Source organism: Triturus cristatus, chromosome 8, assembly GCF_964204655.1.
Source record: "Triturus cristatus chromosome 8, aTriCri1.1, whole genome shotgun sequence".
Lineage (NCBI taxonomy): Eukaryota > Metazoa > Chordata > Amphibia > Caudata > Salamandridae > Triturus > Triturus cristatus.
In genome coordinates this window covers 189648673-189670379 of record NC_140591.1, presented here as the reverse complement: position 1 = coordinate 189670379, position 21707 = coordinate 189648673, and the positions used below count along the sequence as shown (strand labels likewise).

General features: G+C 45.7%; 1 protein-coding gene across 3 annotated transcripts in view; it reads left to right on the top strand.

Annotated features, from left to right (window-relative positions):
* The window catches only part of DOP1B (DOP1 leucine zipper like protein B), a 687459-nt gene that overhangs the window by 469017 nt on the left and 196735 nt on the right, over positions 1-21707 (top strand). For all 3 annotated transcript variants that reach the window (XM_085621292.1, XM_085621294.1, XM_085621293.1), the window contains one exon: positions 10900-11009. In XM_085621292.1, coding sequence (XP_085477418.1) covers positions 10900-11009 — 110 coding nt within the window. The remainder of the gene's footprint in view (positions 1-10899; positions 11010-21707) is intronic.

Genomic DNA, 21707 nt, shown 5'->3' with positions numbered 1-21707 from the left:
CCTGCCAACTTATGGCGAAAAAAGCGGTACAAAAGGGGGTGGTGATGGACGGAGCATCAGAACCAATCAAACACTCACACCCAGTCAACAGATCTGGGTTTGATCCATCACCGTTCTTTAGCCCACTCTGCCACCCCAGTTCAGACATGGCCATATGCAAATCAGTCTCACCCTGTGCCTCATGGGAACAGTCCAGCCCGAACTGCCAAGCCATGCCTTCCCTGGACCGGAAACAAGCTTCCTAGGACCGGTTTCTGGCATTTCAGCCGTCTTCAGCCAGGCTTGCTTGAATCCAGTGGCAAAGTGAGCAAGGGACTCAACGTCTGAGCATACCCTGCCAACTTATGGCGATCAAAGCGGTACAAAAGGGGGTGGTGATGGACGGAGCATCAGAACCAATCAAACACTCACACCCAGTCAACAGATCTGGGTTTGATCCATCACTGTTCTTTAGACCACTCTGCCACCCCAGTTCAGACATGGCCATATGCAAATCAGTCTGACCCTATGCCTCATGGGAACAGTCCAGCCCGAACTGCCAAGCCATGCCTTCCCTGGACCGGAAACAAGCTTCCTAGGACCGGTTTCTGGCATTTCAGCCGTCTTCAGCCAGGCTTGCTTGAATCCAGTGGCAAAGTGAGCAAGGGACTCAACGTCTGAGCATACCCTGCCAACTTATGGCGATCAAAGCGGTACAAAAGGGGGTGGTGATGGACGGAGCATCAGAACCAATCAAACACTCACACCCAGTCAACAGATCTGGGTTTGATCCATCACCGTTCTTTAGCCCGCTCTGCCACCCCAGTTCAGACATGGCCATATGCAAATCAGTCTGACCCTATGCCTCATGGGAACAGTCCAGCCCGAACTGCCAAGCCATGCCTTCCCTGGACCGGAAACAAGCTTCCTAGGACCGGTTTCTGGCATTTCAGCCGTCTTCAGCCAGGCTTGCTTGAATCCAGTGGCAAAGTGAGCAAGGGACTCAACGTCTGAGCATACCCTGCCAACTTATGGCGAACAAAGCGGTACAAAAGGGGGTGGTGAATCAAGCTGGAACCAGTGTTCCTAATATGCTTCCGCTTATTTATTTATTCATTTATTTATTTTTAGAGTTTTCTATAGCGCGGACTAGACCCAGGGTAGGTTATCAGAGCGCTTTACAATGAGTATACAGAACGAATAAAACAAGTATGAAAGTAAAGCAATACATAAAATCAGCATGTTTTGTCAAAGTTCAGAGGGGCACAGGCATCAAAGTTGTTCTGAGCAACAGGTAATAGGGGCGAGGGAGTCCTTAGTGGGGGAGAAGAGGCAAGTATGAATGTGTAGAACTGGAATGGTTCCTGTGAGAGTTAACGGGAGGAATTTGCACATCAGGAATGATTTTGCTTCTCTTTTGAACAGAGGAGTAGAGGGAATTTTTCTGATGTAAGGAGGAAGTGAGCTCATACCATCTCTCTACCTTAACATGTGCACAGATATTCAGGGCATCTTGGCCTGACGTATGTCACCTATTCTGCTGATAATCAAATGAGAAGATGATGTTGTGTAAATTGAACGTGTCAGCATGTTGTGAAGTGTGCAGACAGATTGTTTGAGGCTGACCATGGAAAATAACTCAGTCAAGCTAATGCTGTGTGTATTTAAAAATGGAGTCTGGCTCAAGAATCTATATCACTACTTCAGTTTGGATCCAGCCATTTACAAATCAGTCTTGAACCTGCTCCAGTAGGATCAGTGCATCCAGAACGGCCAGGAACACAAGCAACACAAGACCAGTTTCACTCTTATTAGGGTCTCATCAGTCGGCTATAGCTTGATTCCAGGGGCACAGTGTAAAAGGGACCCACATGTGGGCATACCCATCCCACTTTACGCGTTGCACTGAAGTATATAAAAAAGTGATGTATGGAATGCTTGAATATTCTTGCAAGAGCAATGTATCTGTAGTCCATATTCTTACATAAAACCAGACATCACTGAGAAATTAAAAACTGATAAATTCAGTGCTTGAATCAGCCTTGTTTAAGTCCAAGGCCCACTCTCAATTCCGTTCCCGGTGTCAATGGACCTCTTCAGAAGTCGGTCTTTGTCATGCTCCTTGCCCTCAGGTAAGCATCAGAAACACAAGATATCAAAGTGGAACTCTTCCCCCCTTGTGCCATTCGCATTCTCCTGAGCAAGCGTGGGTGTTGCACCACCCTTCTCGATCTCGCTCCCGAGGTCAGTCAACTTCAGAGCAGATCCCGCAGTTGGGTCTAGCACAACCCAAATTTCCAAGCTTTCAGGCACACCATGTCAGATTGAAAAGTTCTGTACAGCCATGCTCAAGCTTGTTGGGTCTCTGCTAACTCCCTCTGGCTTGCCTTCGGGCCCTAGGGAGCCAAAATGTCTTCCACCTGTGACAAGCTAACCCTCAGAGCCAACTGGACCATGTGCACTTATCTTGCTCCTGACTCGCCATGACCCATGCCGGCCCCTAGACACATTAACGCCGATGGTTACGTCGCCACCTGAAGCAGTGGCCCTGATTGTTCTCTCCCTCAGCGAGTTGACGGTGGCCCAACTTTGACCCGCGGTGCTCCTGAATCCACCTGAGTCGCTGTTTACCCCTCTTGAATTACCACAAGCTTGACAATAGTCTTTGCATTCCTTTTTTGGGATTGATTCGGATAATGACTGTGACCTAAGTGATGAGTTGGATCAGCCGTACCAAGATGACAACTGGTATGAGGACTTACAGGAGGCTGGTAGTCTTGATATCTCCCCAGAGACAGGTCTTATTTCTCCCCCTGTACTTGCCACAGAGCAATACGCTTACTACACCATAATGATGTGTAGATTGCCCAAAGTACTTGACCTCCAGCTCTCCTCTTTGGAGGTGAAAGATAATATTCTGGCGGAAGTCCTCCAACATGGGGACTCCTCTTCTGAGCCCCTTCTTCCCTGTAAAAAGGCATTGATGGATACCTTACTGGGGATTTGGGCCAAACCTTACTCTGGCCCCCCAGTCATTTGACAAATCGCCAGGTGCCATCGCCCTGCACCTGGCGACCCTTTTTTTTCTTTCGCAGCACCCCTTGCCAGAAAGCCAAGTGATCCAGGCTTCCACCAGCTGCTCTTATCCTAAAATATTTCTTACCACTCCCCCTAATAAAGATTCTAAGCAAGTGGAAACATTTGGCAACATGTATTTTCTTCTACCAGTGTGGCCCTCTGATCTGTTAACACCAGCTGTTTGTTGGGACGCCACTTGCATGCCCTTTGGGATTCGGTGGCACAAGTCCCCTCAATGGTATTCCCAAAGACCTTCATCCCATTCTATCTCAGGCAATGTAAGATGGTTGTGATGCTGCCAAGTTCACAATTCATTGTGGCTTGGACACCACTAATTCCATCAGACGGGCCATAGGCACTAGCGTTGACATTCGCTGCCATGTGTGGCTGCCATTGACTTCATTCTCCTGTCTTCATTGACATACTCTTTGATGGGACTCGCCTGTTTGGGGAAACAGCTGATTCTGCTCTTAAGTGATTCAAAGGAGAGCATGACTACTGCTCACTCCCTGGGCCTTTCCGCAAGGTTCGCCAACCACAAGTGTTTCCCCGTTCCTATCTCGTCATTGGTCAAGGTGTCCCTTACTCCCAACCCGTCCAACTCCCACAGGGACCCCCACAGTAGAGGAAGTGGTGTCTAACACCCCAGTGGCCAAGCTCACTGCTAAACTTCTTTAGCGTGCCCTTGCAGGAGCACAGCCATCCGGTGGGAGACCGAATCCACCGATTCTTACTGGACTGGCAGGCAATCATGTCGTACATGTGTGTCCACAGATTGTTTGCAAGGGATATGCCTTACCCTTTCTCTCTTCTCCGCCACTCCTTTCACTGTCCCCTCAGTGACTGACGGAGGACCATTTCTCCATTTTGCGGCAGGAAGTGCATGCCTTTTAGCCAAAGGGGTTGTCAAGAGGGTACTGGTGCCAGAAGTAGGACTTGGTTATTATTCCTGCTACTTTCCGGTACTCAAGAAGGATGGAGGTCTTTGACCTATTCTAGAACTGCACTGTAGTATCTTCAAGTTGTTTTATAATGTTCTCTGTTACCTGGTTCCTAGCTGCTCAGCCAGTGTGGGTGTTCTGTGTGGAATGTTGGTGTGGGGGCCATGAGTGGAATGCTTGGGTGACTGGTGTGAGAGGTGACAGTTGGTGGATGGGCTGAGCAGCTAGCAGGCTGCTCCTGGTGGGTCTGCTGTACTGGTTATTCTACATGTTACCTTCCTCAATAAACCTACTTAATCCACATCTTACCAGCGTGGACTATCGTATGTATCTCTTCACTTTCTTCCCTCCTTGTTTAGTCCTTGTTCCCTCTCGTGATGTGGTTTTTACCGTTCATCCCTGGGTTATGTACTATTTACTTCTTTTGTACTTTGTTGTCTATAGTTGTTAAAATTTTGGTTTCATTATTCTTCCATTTTAAAGGGAGGAGATAATGTAGTATCTTCATGTTGTGTTATAATGTTCTCTGTTACCTGGTTCCTAGCTGCTCAGCCAGTGTGAGTGATGGCGTTCTGCATCCAGCTGGTCGAGCATTTCAGGTGGGATATGCGGGCTCTGCAGTGGGATCTGAAGTCCCAGTAGGATCAACATCAGAGGGAACTCTCAGACCACATTCAGATTCAGGAGGATGTGGCACAAGATCTGCAGAGGTGATTACTGGACAGCGATTGGGTCAGGGGCAGACCCTTCTCCCTTCCCCACCCAGAGCTGACAGTGGTGAATGATGAATCACTTATGGGTTGAGGTGGCCATCTGTGAGAGGTTGAGATCAGAGGCCTCTGTTCTCCAGCGGAGTCCAGGCTCCACATCAACCTTCTGGAGCTGAGGGCCATCCGCTTGGCGTCAAAAGCCTTCAGGCTGTCTAGCAAAAGAATGCTGATGTAGATGCTCACCACCCTCTTTTGTACCACAGACAACACCCCGCCATGTGGTACTTCAACAAACAGGGTGGGGTCACGGACCTTATACCATGAGGCTTTGCACCTCTTAAAAACGGCTTGACCATCAGGGAATTTTCCAGGATCATTGAATGCCATGGTGGACAAGCACAGCCGTCAATGCCTTAAGGATCATGAACAGCAGCTACTCCCAGACGTGACTTAAGGTCTCTTCTGCGAATGGGAAGAACCTTGGCTTGATCTGTTCACCACCGCTAAGAACTCTCAATGTCAGCAGTTTTGCTCATCGGAGTTTCAAAGGCATCTCTTGCTCAGAGACGGGTTCTGCCTTAAGTGGATTTCTGGCTCCTGAATACCTTTCTACCAACACCACTTCTGCCCCGTGTTCTAAAGAAGATCAGGACAGACTGGGCCCAAGTCATCTTAGTGGCTCTGGATTGGGCGCAGAGAGTGAGGTATCCCGAATTCCTGGATTTGCACATATGTCCTCTAATCCGGCTGCCTCTGCAGGAGGACCTGCTGTCTCAGCAGCAGGGCAGAGTTCTGCACCCAGGCCTTCACACTGACCACCTTCATGCTTGGAGATTGAGCGGCGACATCTGAACACCTTCGCCTTTCCACTTGAGGTGGTCGATGTCATGTCGGCAGCCAGATTTCCCCCAACAAAAACTATATAAGCCTTGTTCTGTATCTTGCACAGCAAGGCTTTGCTGTGGGCACAGTTAAGAGTTGTCTTTTGGCCCTTTCGGCCTTCTTAATGTTGTCACATCAGCCCTCTTTTTTTAAGTTGCCGGTTGTGATGCAATTATTGAAAGGGCTACAACATGTGTTTCCCCCTTCTCCTTTTGTCATGACCCAATGGGCCTTAATCTGTTCCTGACTTATATGATGTGCACTCCTCTCAAGCCACTTTACAGCTGTCTTTTACGACTCCTTACTATCAAGACTGTGTTCCTAATTGCCATCACCTTGGCGCGGCGTATGAGTGAGTTTCAGGCTCTTTGTCTCAATCCACAATACACTTTTTCTTCTCAGACAGACTGGTTCTGCGGACACGGGCATCATTCCTTTTTTTTTTTTTTTTTTTCCCCCACCACCCAGACCAAAGGCTCTACATCACATAAAGAAGTTTGTCAGAAACAAAGGTGCTGTATACAATAAACATGTACGGTCACAAAACAAAGTCAACAGGCATCATTCCTGCTGAAAGTTGTAATCTAGAGAATCATTCAGTACTCTATCTTGCAACTGAAAGGATTTGGCAATTTCTGTGTCCCTTTTGATGTGAAATGTGAAGGCATGTCTGATCTGCAGGTATCTAAAAGATTCAGATTCCGCCAGTTGGTTTTCCTGACGGCGAAATCCAGGAAAATCATTTCATCACCCAGTCTTGTACATCCCCGAGTTTACTAATTCCTATGAGGTCCCATCACAATCTCTTACGTTTCCCCTCTTCTGTGACTGCATCACTATCCCACAAGGGTGTCTCTTTAGTGAATGCTCCCCTCTATCCAACAAATTTTGTAGCTTCCTTCTACACTGACACTACTGTTCGCACATGCATGGGTTGATAATGTTGTGGAAGATCTGTTTCTATTCAGTCATACTGGATAGCCCCTGCTCCCCATTGCATGTGTACCAACCCTTATCGAAGGTTCATTCTGTGGTGCAACTCCCCCAATGATCAATAATTGTCAACTACGTGGCCCAGTAGTATTTTGTAATGCCTGGAAGTGGTATACCACCATTATAAACTTCTCTTGTCAATTTATTAAAGGCTATACAGGACATCCTCTCATTCTACAACAACAACTTGACTTCAGCCGCCAATTCCTTGAAAAAGGCTTCAGGTATTTTGAATCGGGTGTTCTGAAGAACATACAAACATTTGTTTAGTGAGATCATTCCAAACATGGCCACCCTGCCCATCAGCGAGAGCAGCAGGGCTCTCCAGTGTTTGACGTCACTTTTAAACTTACCCAGCAAACTTTATAGGCTTCATTCAAGAAAGATAGATATGCCCCTAGTTATGTAGATCCAAAGGTATCAGAAGCCTTGTAACAAGATTTGTACCTGGCAGCTTCTTGGTAATTTCAGTATCTCCCCCGTCAATGGGTATAAGTGGGATTCACCCCAGTTTATTTTATAACCAGAGTACTTCCCAAATATTTCAAAGACCTTTAGAATTCTGGAGATACTTACCTTGGGCTGTGCCATCTATAGCAACACATCATCCGCATATAGTGAGATTCTATTATCCCATGTATCCTCCCATCTTTCTATTATCCCATGTGTCCTCCCCTCTAAGACTTCTTATTTAAGGGTCTGATACCAAAGTGAATATCATGAGTGAAAGTGGGCATCCCTACCTGGTCCACCTGTCAAATTGGAATAGCCTTGACATAACTCCATTAACTCTCACCATGGCCAGCTGTAGCTTTAATAAAGAACCACCCTTTGTCCGAATTGGCATCCCAATCCCATCCTCTCTAAGACTATGAATATATACCGCCACTCCAGGGTCTCAAACGCCATTGTGGCATCTAATAACACAGTGGTCCGCCCGTGCGCATTCTCCATATACTCCATATAGCACATAGTCTTCATATGTGGAGCTTTGTTCCCCTGTTCGGCGTAACACCAGACTGGTCCGGGTGAACCATTGTACTAATAACTTGGTTTAGTCTTGGTTACCAGCGCCGTGGCAACAATATTTGCCTCAGCATTCAGCAACGATATAGGCCTGTATAAAGCACATTCGCCAGGCGACTTGGTATCTTTCAACATAACCTTAATTGTGGCCATCCTTTATCATACAGGAGGGAGTCCTTTTCCCTCGCCTCAGCAAACATATGCAACACGTACTGTCAACTTGCTCACCATACTTTTCTAAAGCTCTAATTGTGGGCCATTGGGGCACGCTGCTTCACCTTATTGCATATCCCTAATTGCTTTCGCAATGTCCTTGGGGTGAATCTTAGTATTTAGCGTCTATCTTCTGGTGAGGGCCAGGGGACCCGGGCATCTTTAAGAAGTCATGCACTTCTTCCCTTTACTGTGCATGAGTGGAGGAACAGACTGATCAATAGTGTTTCGCAAAGGTGTCTCTCAGTTTGCTCTAACCCTCTGCCCACATGCGAACTTGGGCGTTTGTGGTCAAATCTGTTATTCTCTTGTTTTTGTGCTGTTCCAACTTCACTCCGATAACTGGGATAACTGTGTTAATCAGATAACCAAACTCCTTCTGCCCCCTTGCCCAACTCCCCTATCCCTTCTGTCCTGCTTTGCAGGCTTGTAAGTAATGTCATCCCCAACATGCAAAGTGACTGCCAACCCAACTTCAGTGAGTACATCACCCACAATTTAACTATCACTTGATTGTTTCTCACCAATGTTTCAAAACCCCCATTACTACTTTGCCTTCTGTACATCGTCTTGTACTTATCTGACTGTCTTCATAACCTACCAGTTTGAGCAGTCAACCACCCCCTGTAGATTAATATCTTCTCAGAGGCAATCCATTGTTGAAGTCATCACTTGGGTATTTGTCTTGTAGGTTTCATCAGGGCTGCATGGATCCCTACTTTGCTCTGCCTCGCTAACATTGTCACTGTCGCCGTCTCTCTTTCTTCCAGTTGTCCCTTCCATTTTAACCTGTGGCAGCTGTTGTCTCTGGCATCTCACCTTATGTAATTCTAGGACGAATCACTTAATTTAACTGTGCCTTAGATCCCTTGTTTGCCATACATATGAGCAAATACCAAGGGCCATATGAATGGCTACTTTATATATTGCAACAATATGAACTCTACAAAATAGCGCAGAATCAAAATTTTAAAGGCCTCATTCTCAAAGCTGTTTATACAAGCACGTTTAGCTTGCAGTGCAAAAGTTGGTTTTACTAGCGTGAAGATTTTCATGGGAACAAATCTGCTTACAGGCGCTGTAAGTAGACAGGAAGTGGTAGTTAAAGGTCTGGAATGCTCTGTGAGTTTGTGCATGCCCACAAACATACACGTTTAATGGCATTCACCAACTCTTGTCCAACCCAGTCCTTCCATCGAAAAATCTGAAATGTATTTTACTTTATTTTCCACCAGGAGGGACAAAAGAACATTTTATGTTTGCTCGGCAGAGTTTCACATTATTACCATTGTGTATTTGGTCTTGTCAAAATGGAATTCACAAACATTTGCTAGGGGTACGGTTTCTACACCTAGATCTGTAAATGTGTGATTCACGAATGATTATGCTTTGAATACTAGCTTATCTTATAGTTTACTGTATTTTCTTAGAGCTCTTACCCGAATAGTAAAGGCTTTGAGTTAATGAACCATAATTATAATTTCAGTTGTCTCATAACTATCAATGCTTATTTTGGCAATAGACAATCCTCTTTCCCACAAACATACTGTAAACTGACAGCAAAAGGGTTTGTGCCGCAGGTGGTTGGGCCTCATTGTCCAACAGATTAAATAAACATAAAATTTGTGTTGTCCTTGACCCCAAACAATATGCTATGTGTGTCAAGACGTATGAATTCTATATCCCTACAGTGCTAGAGCAGTGGTGGGGTGGATGCTCTTAGCAGTCTGAACTCCACATCCCCAGTCCCCCATTCTGCTTTAGCAGTTGCATACACCATCTAAGGCGGTATTGCTGCTACACAGCAGTCTGGACCATTGGTCAGCGGAAAAGGTGAAACATTCTGATGCTTTACTTTCTGAGGTAATTTGGAAAATGGTCTGATTATGGTGCATTGCCAGCTGGGCATCACTGACAGTCGGGGCTATGCAAAACTTATTAGATTTGACTGGGGTATGTTATTTGTATAATGGGATCTTTTGAAAACTGGCCTGGTCATGGCGCGTTACATACTGTGGCACTGTGCAGGTTAACCTGACAAGAAAGCCTATATATATTTTTCAATTGTGTCTATAAAAGTTGCTTTGATTTTGTGAAACACTTGATAACTATTTCACTTGTTGATAAATCAAAGAGGTACATTTTAACAACGTAGTTCAATAAGTGTTTTATAGCTTTCGGGCATGCCTGAGCTACATTTAATGTCTATGGTAATTTTTAAGGTTATTTGATTATCTGGCAAGCCAATTTTAATGGATTATTAACTGGCGCAGGAAGAGTAGTGGGCACTATGGCCTATCTCAGTATTTATAACTAGTGTTTATTTATTTAGTCACCAGATTTTCAGTGGACGATTTTATTCATATTACATTGTACCACATAGGGCCTTCTCCTCCTGTGGCGCATACATTTGCCTGCTGTCCACTTTTTTTTATGGGTCTCATATGATATGCTATAGCACATAAAAATAGTTGTTAGGTATTGTGGCAGACCCCGAAGTACTCGAGTACTGCTTTAGTTTCTCTTCAACACTGCTTGTAAAATCTTTTGCTTTACCAATATATTTAAACAATTATGTTGTAAGGTCCACTGTTTGTCCCCCCTCCCTTTTTCAGTTACCAGCATTCGCTTCTACCTGAATGTCCTTCCGGTAGGTTGCACTCTTTTCCTATGGCATTGTGATGTGACGGAGAAGCAATATCACAGAGGTGGGCTGAAGGGGTCAGGAACATGGCACAGCAATCATAGCACTGAAAGGGAAGACAGCAGTAGAAGGCACTCTCCTTTTTTGTCAAGTTGGTTTTCTCTTCTGAGGGAAGCAATGACATTATTGGATCTCAGGTTGCTTTGCACAAAGCAGCTTTATTAAATGCTCACCGAATGGCAAACATATTTGTAGCCCAGAATTGCTGTTTAATTCAAGACTTTACCAAGACACTGTCTTTACCATGTGTAAATGTTGTGTATACTGCCCGATACATTTCTCATTCACCAGGATATCTTGGAGACACATTCACTAGCTTCTGATGATGCTGCTTTTGTACTATGGTGAACTCTTATTGTCTCTTATTTTGAAGGTGCTCGCTTTATTACTGGACATGGTGTACAGAAGTGATGAGAAAGAAAAGGCGGTGCCATTAATCTCACGTCTGTTATACTATGTGTTTCCATACTTGAGAAATCACAGGTAATGATCTTCTTTGTTCAGTTTTTGTATTCCTGTTGTTTTCTTTGTTTCTGCATAATCTGATGTCTTTTGTAAGTCTCCGTAAAGATCCATCTATTCATGTTCCATAACGCACATCCTGCGTTATTCCTATTGTTAATATTATTATTATTGATAATTGTCACTTGTTCTCAGTCACATCTCTGTATAAAAGTACCTCTAGGACATCTGGATTGTAGTCAGTAGTTTATACAAACTAGTAATCAGGCCTTTTGTCTCTGAGTGCATCATAATTTATTGCTTGAAAGGAGTTTTTTCCCTCTTTCCTCTCGTAAAAACCTACTGTTGCAATAATATTTAAAAGTAATTGTATCTCTCAGCCTACCTAGTATGAAAATCAGCTTTATATCTCTTTAAACCTTTGCTCGTGCATATCACTTAGGATTGTACAGTCACCTTCTTTCCATTAGTAAAGGCATTCTTGCTGAGGTAAAATCTTGTATAAAATAAATGTGTGTCTGTAGGAAGGGAAGTGATATCAGCTAAGTGTTTAACTATATTGTAACAAATGTGCTGAAAATATCCTAGCTATCGAAGTAAGTATAATGACTCAAGCCAATCCTAAGCAGGTGTTGGTGTTCCCACAGTTGGAATTTCATGGTACAGGAATATGATGCCCAGTTTTAGGAGGTGCGGAAACAAATCTCATAAAACCACAAGGTCTCTGGGGCTGAAGAAAGGAGTGGAAGGTCAGCGCAGACCCCAGCGACCCATTCATCTGCAGGGGGAAGCACGCTCAACCCAGCCAACTGATTTCTGCCCTGACTACCTACAATCCCAACAACCCATCAATGCATAGTCAACTAATTTATCTCCCATGCCTGGCACTTGAACTCAAATGCCCTGAAGCAGGGATGACAATTCTTGCTGAAATCAGCAATTCCAACCCCAATACATCCCCACTTAACTAACGGCCTTAAGAGGAATAAAGGACATCCTTGCCACCTTCGTTGGGTTAAGAAGAATTTTCCAAGAGTGATACCCCACTCAGAAATATTCTTACTGTTAGATCCTGTCCTGACAACACCCAGCTGATTCTCTCCCTCACCAACGAACAAACAACCGCCAGAACCAACTTTTGCAGCGGAATGAAGGCCTCTGTGTTTCAATCTCTACTTGGACAAGACCGAAGTTCTCATCCTGGCCACCACCCCTTCAGCCTGGGATGACTCCTAGTGGCCAGCTGCTCTGGTACCCCCTCCCACCCCTATGGACCTCGCACGCAACCTTGGCATCATACGTTATGTTATGTTATGTTAATAACTTTTATTAGGCGCACAGCTGCCCCAGCGAAGGGGCGTCCTGGCGCCTGATCAGGTACACAACACAACAGGTCAAAGCTGAGGAGAAGAGAAATCAATTAGCAGAGGCAAACAGGTGGGTTTTAATGGCGTGTCTAAAAAGAGTCAGACTATTTAGGGCGCGAATATGTAAAGGAAGGGAATTCCATAGATCAGCCGCCAGAACACGGAAGGAGCGTCCTCCCATCCTACTCAGCCTGAACCTAGGCTTAATCGCCAGATGGTAAGATTCAGATCTGAGGGACCGCGTGGGGACGTATGAAGGAATAAGGCCTGCCAAAGCAGGGGGAGAGGAAAGCTTCAGAATCTTAAATGTCAGACAGAGAGCCTTAAATTTGATTCTCTGTCTGACCGGAAGCCAGTGAAGGGAGGTCAGAACAGCAGAGACAGAACATCGTCTCGGAAGGCCAACAATGGCCCGTGCAGCAGCGTTCTGCACCCTCTGAAGCCTAGTAGCCTCAGCCTGGTTGACTCCAAGTAGCAAGGCACTCCCGTAGTCCAGCCGGGAAAGGATAGAGGCCTGAACCACCAGTTGCCGAGTGGGAGGGTCGAAGAATTTGAGGACTGGCCTCAGTCCTCGCAGAATACCAAAGCAGGTAGCTGCTGTCTTCTTTGTATGGCTGGTATAAGAAAGGTTAGAATCCAGCCAAACCCCCAGATTTTTAACTTCGGCCGCTGGGATGGGGGACACCCCCAGTTCGGAAGGCCACCACTGGTCTCCCCAGAGTTCCGCCTGCTTCCCTACAACCAGGACCTCGGTTTTCTTAGCATTGAGCTGTAGGCAGTTGCTACGCATCCAGCTAGCCATAGCTATAAGTCCTGCACGGAACCTGGGCGCAGTCACCTCAGGGTCCCCACTGAGTGTCTCCGCCAGCTGCGTGTCGTCGGCATACGATGTCATGGTAAGGCCACATTGCCTGACGACAGCAGCCAGCGGTTTCACATACAAGTTGAACAATGTGGGGCTTAAAGCAGAGCCCTGAGGGACTCCCAGTTCCAAAGAATGGAAAGAGGACTGGCCAGGTGGAATGGCTACTTTGAAAAACCGGTCCGAGAGGAAGGAGCGGAACCACTGAAGAGCCTTCCCCCCAATACCCACTTCCTCCAAGCGCCGCATCAAAATGTCATGAGACACCGTGTCAAACGCGGCGCTCAGGTCTAACAGTAGGAGCGCCGCAGTCTGCCCCGCATCCAGCACTGACCGCAGACTCATCGCTCACAATGAGCTGCCAAATCAACGCAGTCTCCTCCTCCTGCTTCAGAAGGATCCCGACAGAATCCAGAAAGATTGTCACCCATGCACTCATCACCAGCAGACTCAACTATGGCAATGGTCTCTGCTCTGGCATCGCCCAGATCAAGAAACTACAGAACGATCAAAACGCTGCTGCCAGACTGGTCCTTGACATCCCCCATCGCAGCCACATCATGCAACACCTCCGACAACTCCACTGGCTCCCGGTCAACAAGAGAATCACCTTCCTGCTTATCACACATGCCTACAAAGCTCTCCACAACATAGGGCTAGAGTACATGAACCACCTCCTCTCATTAAACGTACTCACCAGACAACTCCGTTCCACCCAACTCACCCTAGCCTCCGTCTCCTGTATCCACAAGACCAGAACCGGCGGAAGTTCATTCTCCTACCTCGCTGCCAAGACCTGGAACTCCCTGCCCCTCCACCTCAGGCAATCCGCATCCCTGACCCAATTCAAGAAGGACCTCGGAGCTGTTGAAATGATCCTCCACACTCAGAAGGACCATCCCCCACCAACGGTGCCTTTAGAGACTCTCAGGTGAGTAGTCTCACTTTATAAACCTCTGATTGATTGATTGAGAACCTGTTGACTGTTCATCTCACTTTAATGGTGTACTCTCCCAAGCTGAATGCCGACAGTGCATTCTCTAAAAACATGGATCTTGCAATGTGAAATGCTTTTTCAACATCAAAAAACACAATGCTACCTTTATCTTGTGGAATGTTGTTAAATCATGCTGCCCTCTCAGAAAACTCTGTGAGATAAATTCAGTCTAGATCACTCGATGCTTTCAAACAGATAGAAGGGAAAGGAAAATGGTAGTTGAAATATATGTCCAGCCTTAAAACTTGCAGTAAACAAAGAGAGCTTAGAGAGTAAACCTTCTGGTAGTGCCTCTAACAACACACTCTCAATCCGTGCACTGATACTCTCAATCTTGTATTTATTTCTCACTATGCGTAACTCTAAGGATGTTAGGAGAGTAATTGTAACTCAAAATGTAAATTATACTGAATGCTTAGTAGTACATGTCAAGAGATTGGACATTGAACCTACTCCATACAGAGTGGGGAGAGCTAAGCTGACTTGAAATAAAACTGTGACTTTGTGAATGCTAGAGCAACTGTAATGCATGCACATTGTATCAATCCCAGACGAGGGTGACACAGTGTAACGCCCTGAACGTCTCAGGATCGTTTAACAGACCCGACAATGAGGACGCAACCACTTGTGAAGGGTTAGTTATTTTAATGAAGGCAAATTTAGTACAAAGAATAAACAAAAGTTATAGTCACTGGAATCCTCCAGGCTAAGTACGTTACCAGCCCACAGCACGGATGGTCCTAACCGTCCTCTGCATATACGCCGATCCCGGCGTATGCCAACAGAGGGCAGAAATGAAATGGCCGACAATGCCAATCGGTAGGCTGTGAGGGGCACGAAGAGTGTTGGGGAGAATCGAGGAGTCAGGAATCACCCAGCCGGGGTCTCTACCTGAAGGGAGCAGCCGCTCTACCTCTTCCTCAGACTGCACCGGGACGCGGAGTCACCTCCTGGTGATGCGTCACCGATACCCCAATCACAAGCAAGAAGACTGAACCGAGAGCAGCCGCTCGATCAATCCTGTGGACTTCCGAGTCTGTAATGCGGCAAACACCTCCTGGTGTGCGTTACAGCTGGCAGTCCCTGTGTCTCTGGTCGGGCTGGGAGTTACGACTCCAACCAGCAAAAGCGCCACTGCGCTTGGACTCAGCCGAGTCAAAAAGCGAGGCTCAATGGTTGACCGGTAGAGCTTCCGGGTCCTTCACAGGTGACGATGGGGCAAGACACGGCCCAGGGAGTAACGACTCGACCTACCTCCGTTCTTGCCTTACTGGAGCACCACTCCGGAACACTGCTCTTCACGAAGCAGGTACGTCGGTGTAAACACAATATCCGACAGCGTTGTACCTCCCGGTTCCTCCCTTTATAGGGCGGGTTTTCCTTGAGTTATGTAACAGCTCTCCTGTTTACATAAGGGCGTGTTTCCCTTGAGTTATGTAACAGCTCTCCTGTTTACACAACCTCTCAACCGCTAAACATCCTGGGAGATGTAGTCCGTTTTCGCTGGTTACCGTTTTCCTCCCCTCGCATGACAGGAATTCTTGACACACAGCAGCTAGTTATTTCAATAAATGTCTGTCTCAGGTTTCAACTTGGATGCAAAGAAACTGCTTAAAGCTAAACGCAGAAAAACTGATGTTATCCTGTTTGGTAAGAACACCACATCCTGGGACAATAAATGGTGGCTGGCTGATCTTGTATGTGTGCAAAAGGTTTCCCCTAAGTACTTTGAGGTCCAAGAGGAGGGGAGAAAAACAAATGAAGAAAGGAAACCTCTTATCTGACCTATCTTATTTATACAGTATTAATCACTTATGTTTAATAAGAACCCCAGAATACAAAGTTAATTCAAAAATATTTTCATTCTTTTTATTGTTTTCTTTTTTTTAAATAAAAATAGCAATACATTCATATATGTTCTAATGGCATTTAGTTTATATATAAATCATACAAACAATGTTTCCACATTAATTGAATTTCCTAAACACTTGTGAATTTTAGAAAACAAAGCAGTTTAAAAAACTTTGTGAAAAGGAACCCCTATGAGCAATAGGAAATAAACCGTCACATCAACATTCTCACCTATCAATCACTCTTACATACCATCAGACATTCTACACAGAATAAAGAAAGAATTGATTTTTTTTGTTAAAAAACACAGACCAACTGTTGTATGAGATCCTACTCAGGTTCTGATTCAACAAGTTATATAGATTTTGGATAGTTCTTGCTAAGTCCTAGGATGCTAGGATCGGGACGTTGAAATTGGATTCTTCTATGGGTCTCCCAGATGTATGGTCGGTGCTCCCGGTCTACGTACGTTTCGGAGACTTTATACACATTTTGCGTCTCCTTCTTCAGGACCAAATTGTTTTTAGAGATATCTTTATAGTCTGTGCGGCGAAAAAGTAGGGGTTCTCTGTTTGTTTTTTTGGCGTAGCCTCTGGTTTCTGGTTTCCAGACACCTGATCTGTATTCCGACTGGTGCAGTACACATGAAGGGTTTCTAAAAATTTAACTCCTCGTAGAGATAGATAGGCATTAGGGGTTGTATATCCTGATACATAAGGTCATTCCTACGTTCTATTTTTTCAGAAGAACAAGGAGAACGATTGGCCACATTGTTTAGAGTGTTTTTATCAGTTCCATCCAAAATATGTAGGTGAAAAAGTCCTCACATAGGAACGCTGCGTGTCTGTTCCTTTTGCTTAAAAAGATTAGAAGGCATACTGTGCTCAGGGATGCAATCACATAGTGTGTAGAGTTTCCCGCATTCAATGCTGCCAGATCGGAGACTTCTTATTAAACATAAGTGATTAATACTGTATAAATAAGATAGGTCAGATAAGAGGTTTCCTTTCTTCATTTGGCTGGCTGATCTTGGTCTGCTACCTTCTCCAACTCAGAAGGCAAGAAAACTTAGGAGTCCTCTTTGAGCAATTACATTTCTCAAACCAGACAAATTGCATCACATCCTTTTGCTTTTACTAAATCAAGATACTAAAGATGATCTTCAGATTTATTCTAAGGAAATTACAAAAAACTGTAGCGATAGCACTGATCCTCTCAAGGATAGATTATTGTAACAACCTTTATTTGGGGATAAATGAAGGGCTTCAGTTGAAAATACAATCTCTGCAGAACTCTGCAGTATGGTTACTATAAAGCTGCCTAAAATCAGTGGCTCCAAAAAGATTTAGGATCTAAACTGGTTGCCGGTGGTGAACAGAGTGAAATTCAAGGTGCTCAGTCTGGCCCAAAAAGCCTTGCAAGGCTCAGGCCCTGTATACCTTCAAAATCTATTTATTTGGTAATTTCCTCAGAGAGACCTAAGATCTACCACAGTAAAATTGGTGATCATCCCAAAAGCAAAAAAGATCACCTGTGGGGCAAAAGATTCTCCTACTTAGCTAGTAAACTCTGGAACTCCCTGCCACCATCTTTAAGATCCCAAACTAGTCCCTCTCTCTTTAGAAAATCACTAAAGACATGGCTCTTTGCCGCCTCCTCTAATTAATCCTATATCCTGGGTAGCTGTTTTTTAGGGTTCCGCTAGCACCAAGATACCTCGGTGATCGCGCGCTTTATAAAATACTTACTTACATATTTACAATTTCCAGTAAAAAGAAAATCAGTGGTTTTTTTATCAGGGAAATCTGGCTAAAACCAAATGACAATCTTGAATCCACTTTTCAAACCTCAGAGCATTTTCAGAACCGATAGGAAAGTTTTGACAAACACACTGGTGTATCTTTGTCTAATACATCAGCCTCAGGAGAATCTCTTTCTTAACTGGCAAATTAATCCAGAGAAGTCTATTAAACTTGTAATGGTGCTTGGATGCTAGTGCATTATTATTCCTCCCTACAGGTTCTGGTTGATTTTCCTACACCACTATTTTAGAAGCTGAGGACCCCTGTACTTCTGTGGAATTTCAATATGCATTTCGACCTCCTCTTGTGTGTGTCATTTAAAAGCCTGTTAAAACCATGTCCCTTTTAAGACTAAAGCATCTTGTTAAGATTTCAAAGCATGATAGGATTATTTTTTCCAGCTGGATTTTTGGAAGCCCCTTTCTTGGCTTTAAGAGTTCAACGCTTCGCCTTGACCTGGTCAGATCACAGGGCCATTGTGATCAGCAGGTACTTCGATGGAGAGAAAGTTGTCTAGTTTAAAACTTGAAGGTTCTTTTTGAAAAGGTCAAGGAAGACTATTTAAGGTGATCCACTTTTTTCAGTAGGGAAATCACAAAAAAAGCTGAAAATGCTCCCTGCACCGAGATTCTGTACTTCCTATCTGGCATGTAGGAAAAGACTATCGATATGTTATGCACATTTAAGAAATCACAATTGCTTACTCGTATCATTTATTGGTATATGTCAAAACCCCATTCAGAGGACCAGGGGGCAAGCAGGAGCTACTGGACCCAACCTTGGGGGTTGAGGCCTATTACTCCTGATGTCCCAATGACTGATCTGCTATGGGTCCCGAGCTACTGGGCTAAGTACCCCTTCAGCACTCGACTCTCAGATGTAGTGCGGATAGAGCAGCCCAAGGCTTCTTGGGGGGGGAGGTAGACTCACGGGGTGAACTCGGGCTCAGAACACATTCAGCAGCAGCAATAAATGATTGTCCAGTCAAGTACTTGATTTTATGAAAAATGGATTTACATACCAACACAAAGTAAAATATGGCATTCACAAACAATACACACAGTCCCCTGAGTTCAGGGCTCTAGTGTTTTAACAGGTGGGTTCCTGAAGCCCACTACCTTCTTACTAATGGTAGTGGTTATTCCCATTTCACTACAGGCGACATGCAGGTTAAACCCCACTAGAAGTTGGAGTCTCAGGAGCCCCTCTCCAACTCTCTTGTTAAGTCAAATGTGTTCCAGCACCGATATGCTATATAGCAGGCAAGTTTCCCAAGAGCCGCTGGCCCGTAATTCTGTCTTACCAGAATCAGCATGACCTGCATGAAGGAACTGAAGCAGCAGCTGCTGTCGCTGATGAGTTCTTCACACACAGATTGGAGGGGCAGCGGTTGGGTGTCATCGAGTTCCTCAAATTTGGTCTTGTGGAGGCAGCAGCCAAGGAATGGTGGGGGTCCATGATAATCCTCAGATGCTGGTGATTTTCCTGTGATAAAGTCAGCAGTGCTTTCTAACAAACTTTGATTTCCACATTCATTATAGCTTACAAAAGGCAACAGTTTTGCTTCAGAAATCTAAACATCCTCATATTTTGTTTGGATGGAAAAGTCCCTCGCATGGTGAATGACCTTCACCCACGCCCCTAGTGCACAACTTTACTGATTTCTGGATCTCTAATGCTGATTCGTGTTGTCCTAGGCAAACACTGATAGTGCCTGTGTGCCACGACATAGTCCTCATGAATTGCGGTCTTGTTGGATGACTGGAGGGGTGCCCAAAACGCCACCCTTACAGTGGTGAGAGCCTATTGCCTTTGCAACGAGTTAAGCAGCATGAGTGCAGTGGCGGCAGCATATTGTGTAGTGATCACTAGGAGTGAACAAGCCTTTTTATCTGTGTCACTGGAGTGAGGCCTACGGGCTCACTTATACAAAGTTCCTTTGCTGTGTGCTTAACTCACGCCTTGGCCTACATCGGTTTGGTGTGTAGTCTGTGCAGTATACATTTGCTGGGTGTATGTGTGCATGTGAATGGTACAGTACCGGTATGATACGTGCATGTGTGTTATACGCATGAGTTGGGTCTATGTGTGCCTGTGAATGGTACAAAACATGGGAGATGTACTGCTGTCTAGTGTGTGTGTTGTATGCATATGCTGGGTGTATGCGAGCCTGTGAATAGTATAATGCATGGAACAATCTGGGTTTCATTTTGGGAGACCCAAGGCTAACTGGAGGAACATGTGGAGGTAGAGAGATCCCCCCCCCCCCCGAGACATATTTTTGGAGTGCTGCAATCCTGTAAGCTGCGGGAGACACAAACAGAGGAGTGGAGGACCAGGCCTCTCCTGTACACTTCAAAGATCAAAGAGTGCTCTTTGATTCAGTGAGAGGTCAAAAAGAAGGAACCTGGGCACATCTCAGGAAGGAGATGGGGCTGATGAGAGAATCATCAAGAGTAGGGCTGGGATCCCTAGGCTAACATTATGAGACACATATCACTGTGGCTGACACCCAGGTGTGAATACTACTCTCTCACATGGCCTGTGTTGTGGAATTATCAGCTTCGAAGACTGACTGATTTTTTAAGAGGAAGAGGGGACAGAGAAGTAGATACTTCAAAAAAGCAGACCCCCAACAGAAAACTTCAAAGATTTAGACCCTAAATCACATTTGGTGTCTGCAAATGGGCTATAAGAAGGGGAGTTAGAGACCCCAAAATGTTTCTGCTGCCAAGCAGCCAGACATGCAGTGTGAGGAGGGGAAGGTGTGCAGGACTGCAAGACTTGCTAGTCTCCCTTCTGGGAGAAGGATACATCACCCAGAGAATCCAAGACCACCTGCCCTGGAGCACCAGCGCCTGCCTGCTTGTCAAGACCAGTGTGCCCGGTGAGGAAGAGGAGAGCATTGGTGGGAGCAAGTTCTATTGAGGAGTCTAGTCAAGTGGACCCCTTGTGCGAGGTGTGAGGAAACAGCCAATGGCGGCTCCTCCGCTAAGGCGGAGGAGCGTTGCCCCACTGCTCTGCAAGCAGTTTAAAAAAGAAAACTAAAATTATAATAACCAATATTATTATCATTTTCGTTTTCTGTCCTGCCTAGGTGCGGGGCAGGGCCGGCCAGAGCAGGGGCCTGGGGGAGGAGTGGTGAATATACTCTAAAGTGTGCATGGCGGTTTGGCCTTCCGTCCTGGACCGGCCAAACAGTAATGCACACTTTGCATGTTCCCCAACAGCACCTGTAGTGCACAGCCTGGGTGGAGAACATGCACAGCCTCCCAGTACCTCTCTGAGCGCTAAACCACGGCGCTCAGACCAATCACAACGCTGCTGTAAGGCAGCATCGTGATTGTCTAGGGGAGTCTGGGAGCCTGTGTGCTTCCTGGTTCTTGCTGTCGGCCGAGGAGCCGAAGAGGACCCAGATGCGGTGGCCGTCCAGGCCTATAAATAAGTGTTTTTGTACCCTCTCTCCTCCTCCTACCCCCCACTACCGTTAAGTAGCAACTGCCATTGGAAACAGCTGCTGCACTGAAACAGCTGCTGCACCGAAACTGTGCAGAACTGAGTCGGCAACCCCCGTACGCTAGGAGAGGTCTGCCATGAAGATATCCGTGGAAAATACTGCTGTGATGTAAGTGCTAAAGCCTGCCCGGTATCATTGCTGCGACCCCGTGTGCCAGGAGGGGCCGCCATGGTAAAGACTGCTGTGTGGTAATTGCTGAAGCCTTGAGTGGAAGCTGTGTGGCAACCCTGTAAGCCAGGAGGGGATACCGGCAATACTTGTGCTGTATTGATCGGGCCACAGCCCATAAACTGTGCATGGTGGTGACCTGTAGGTCACCAGGA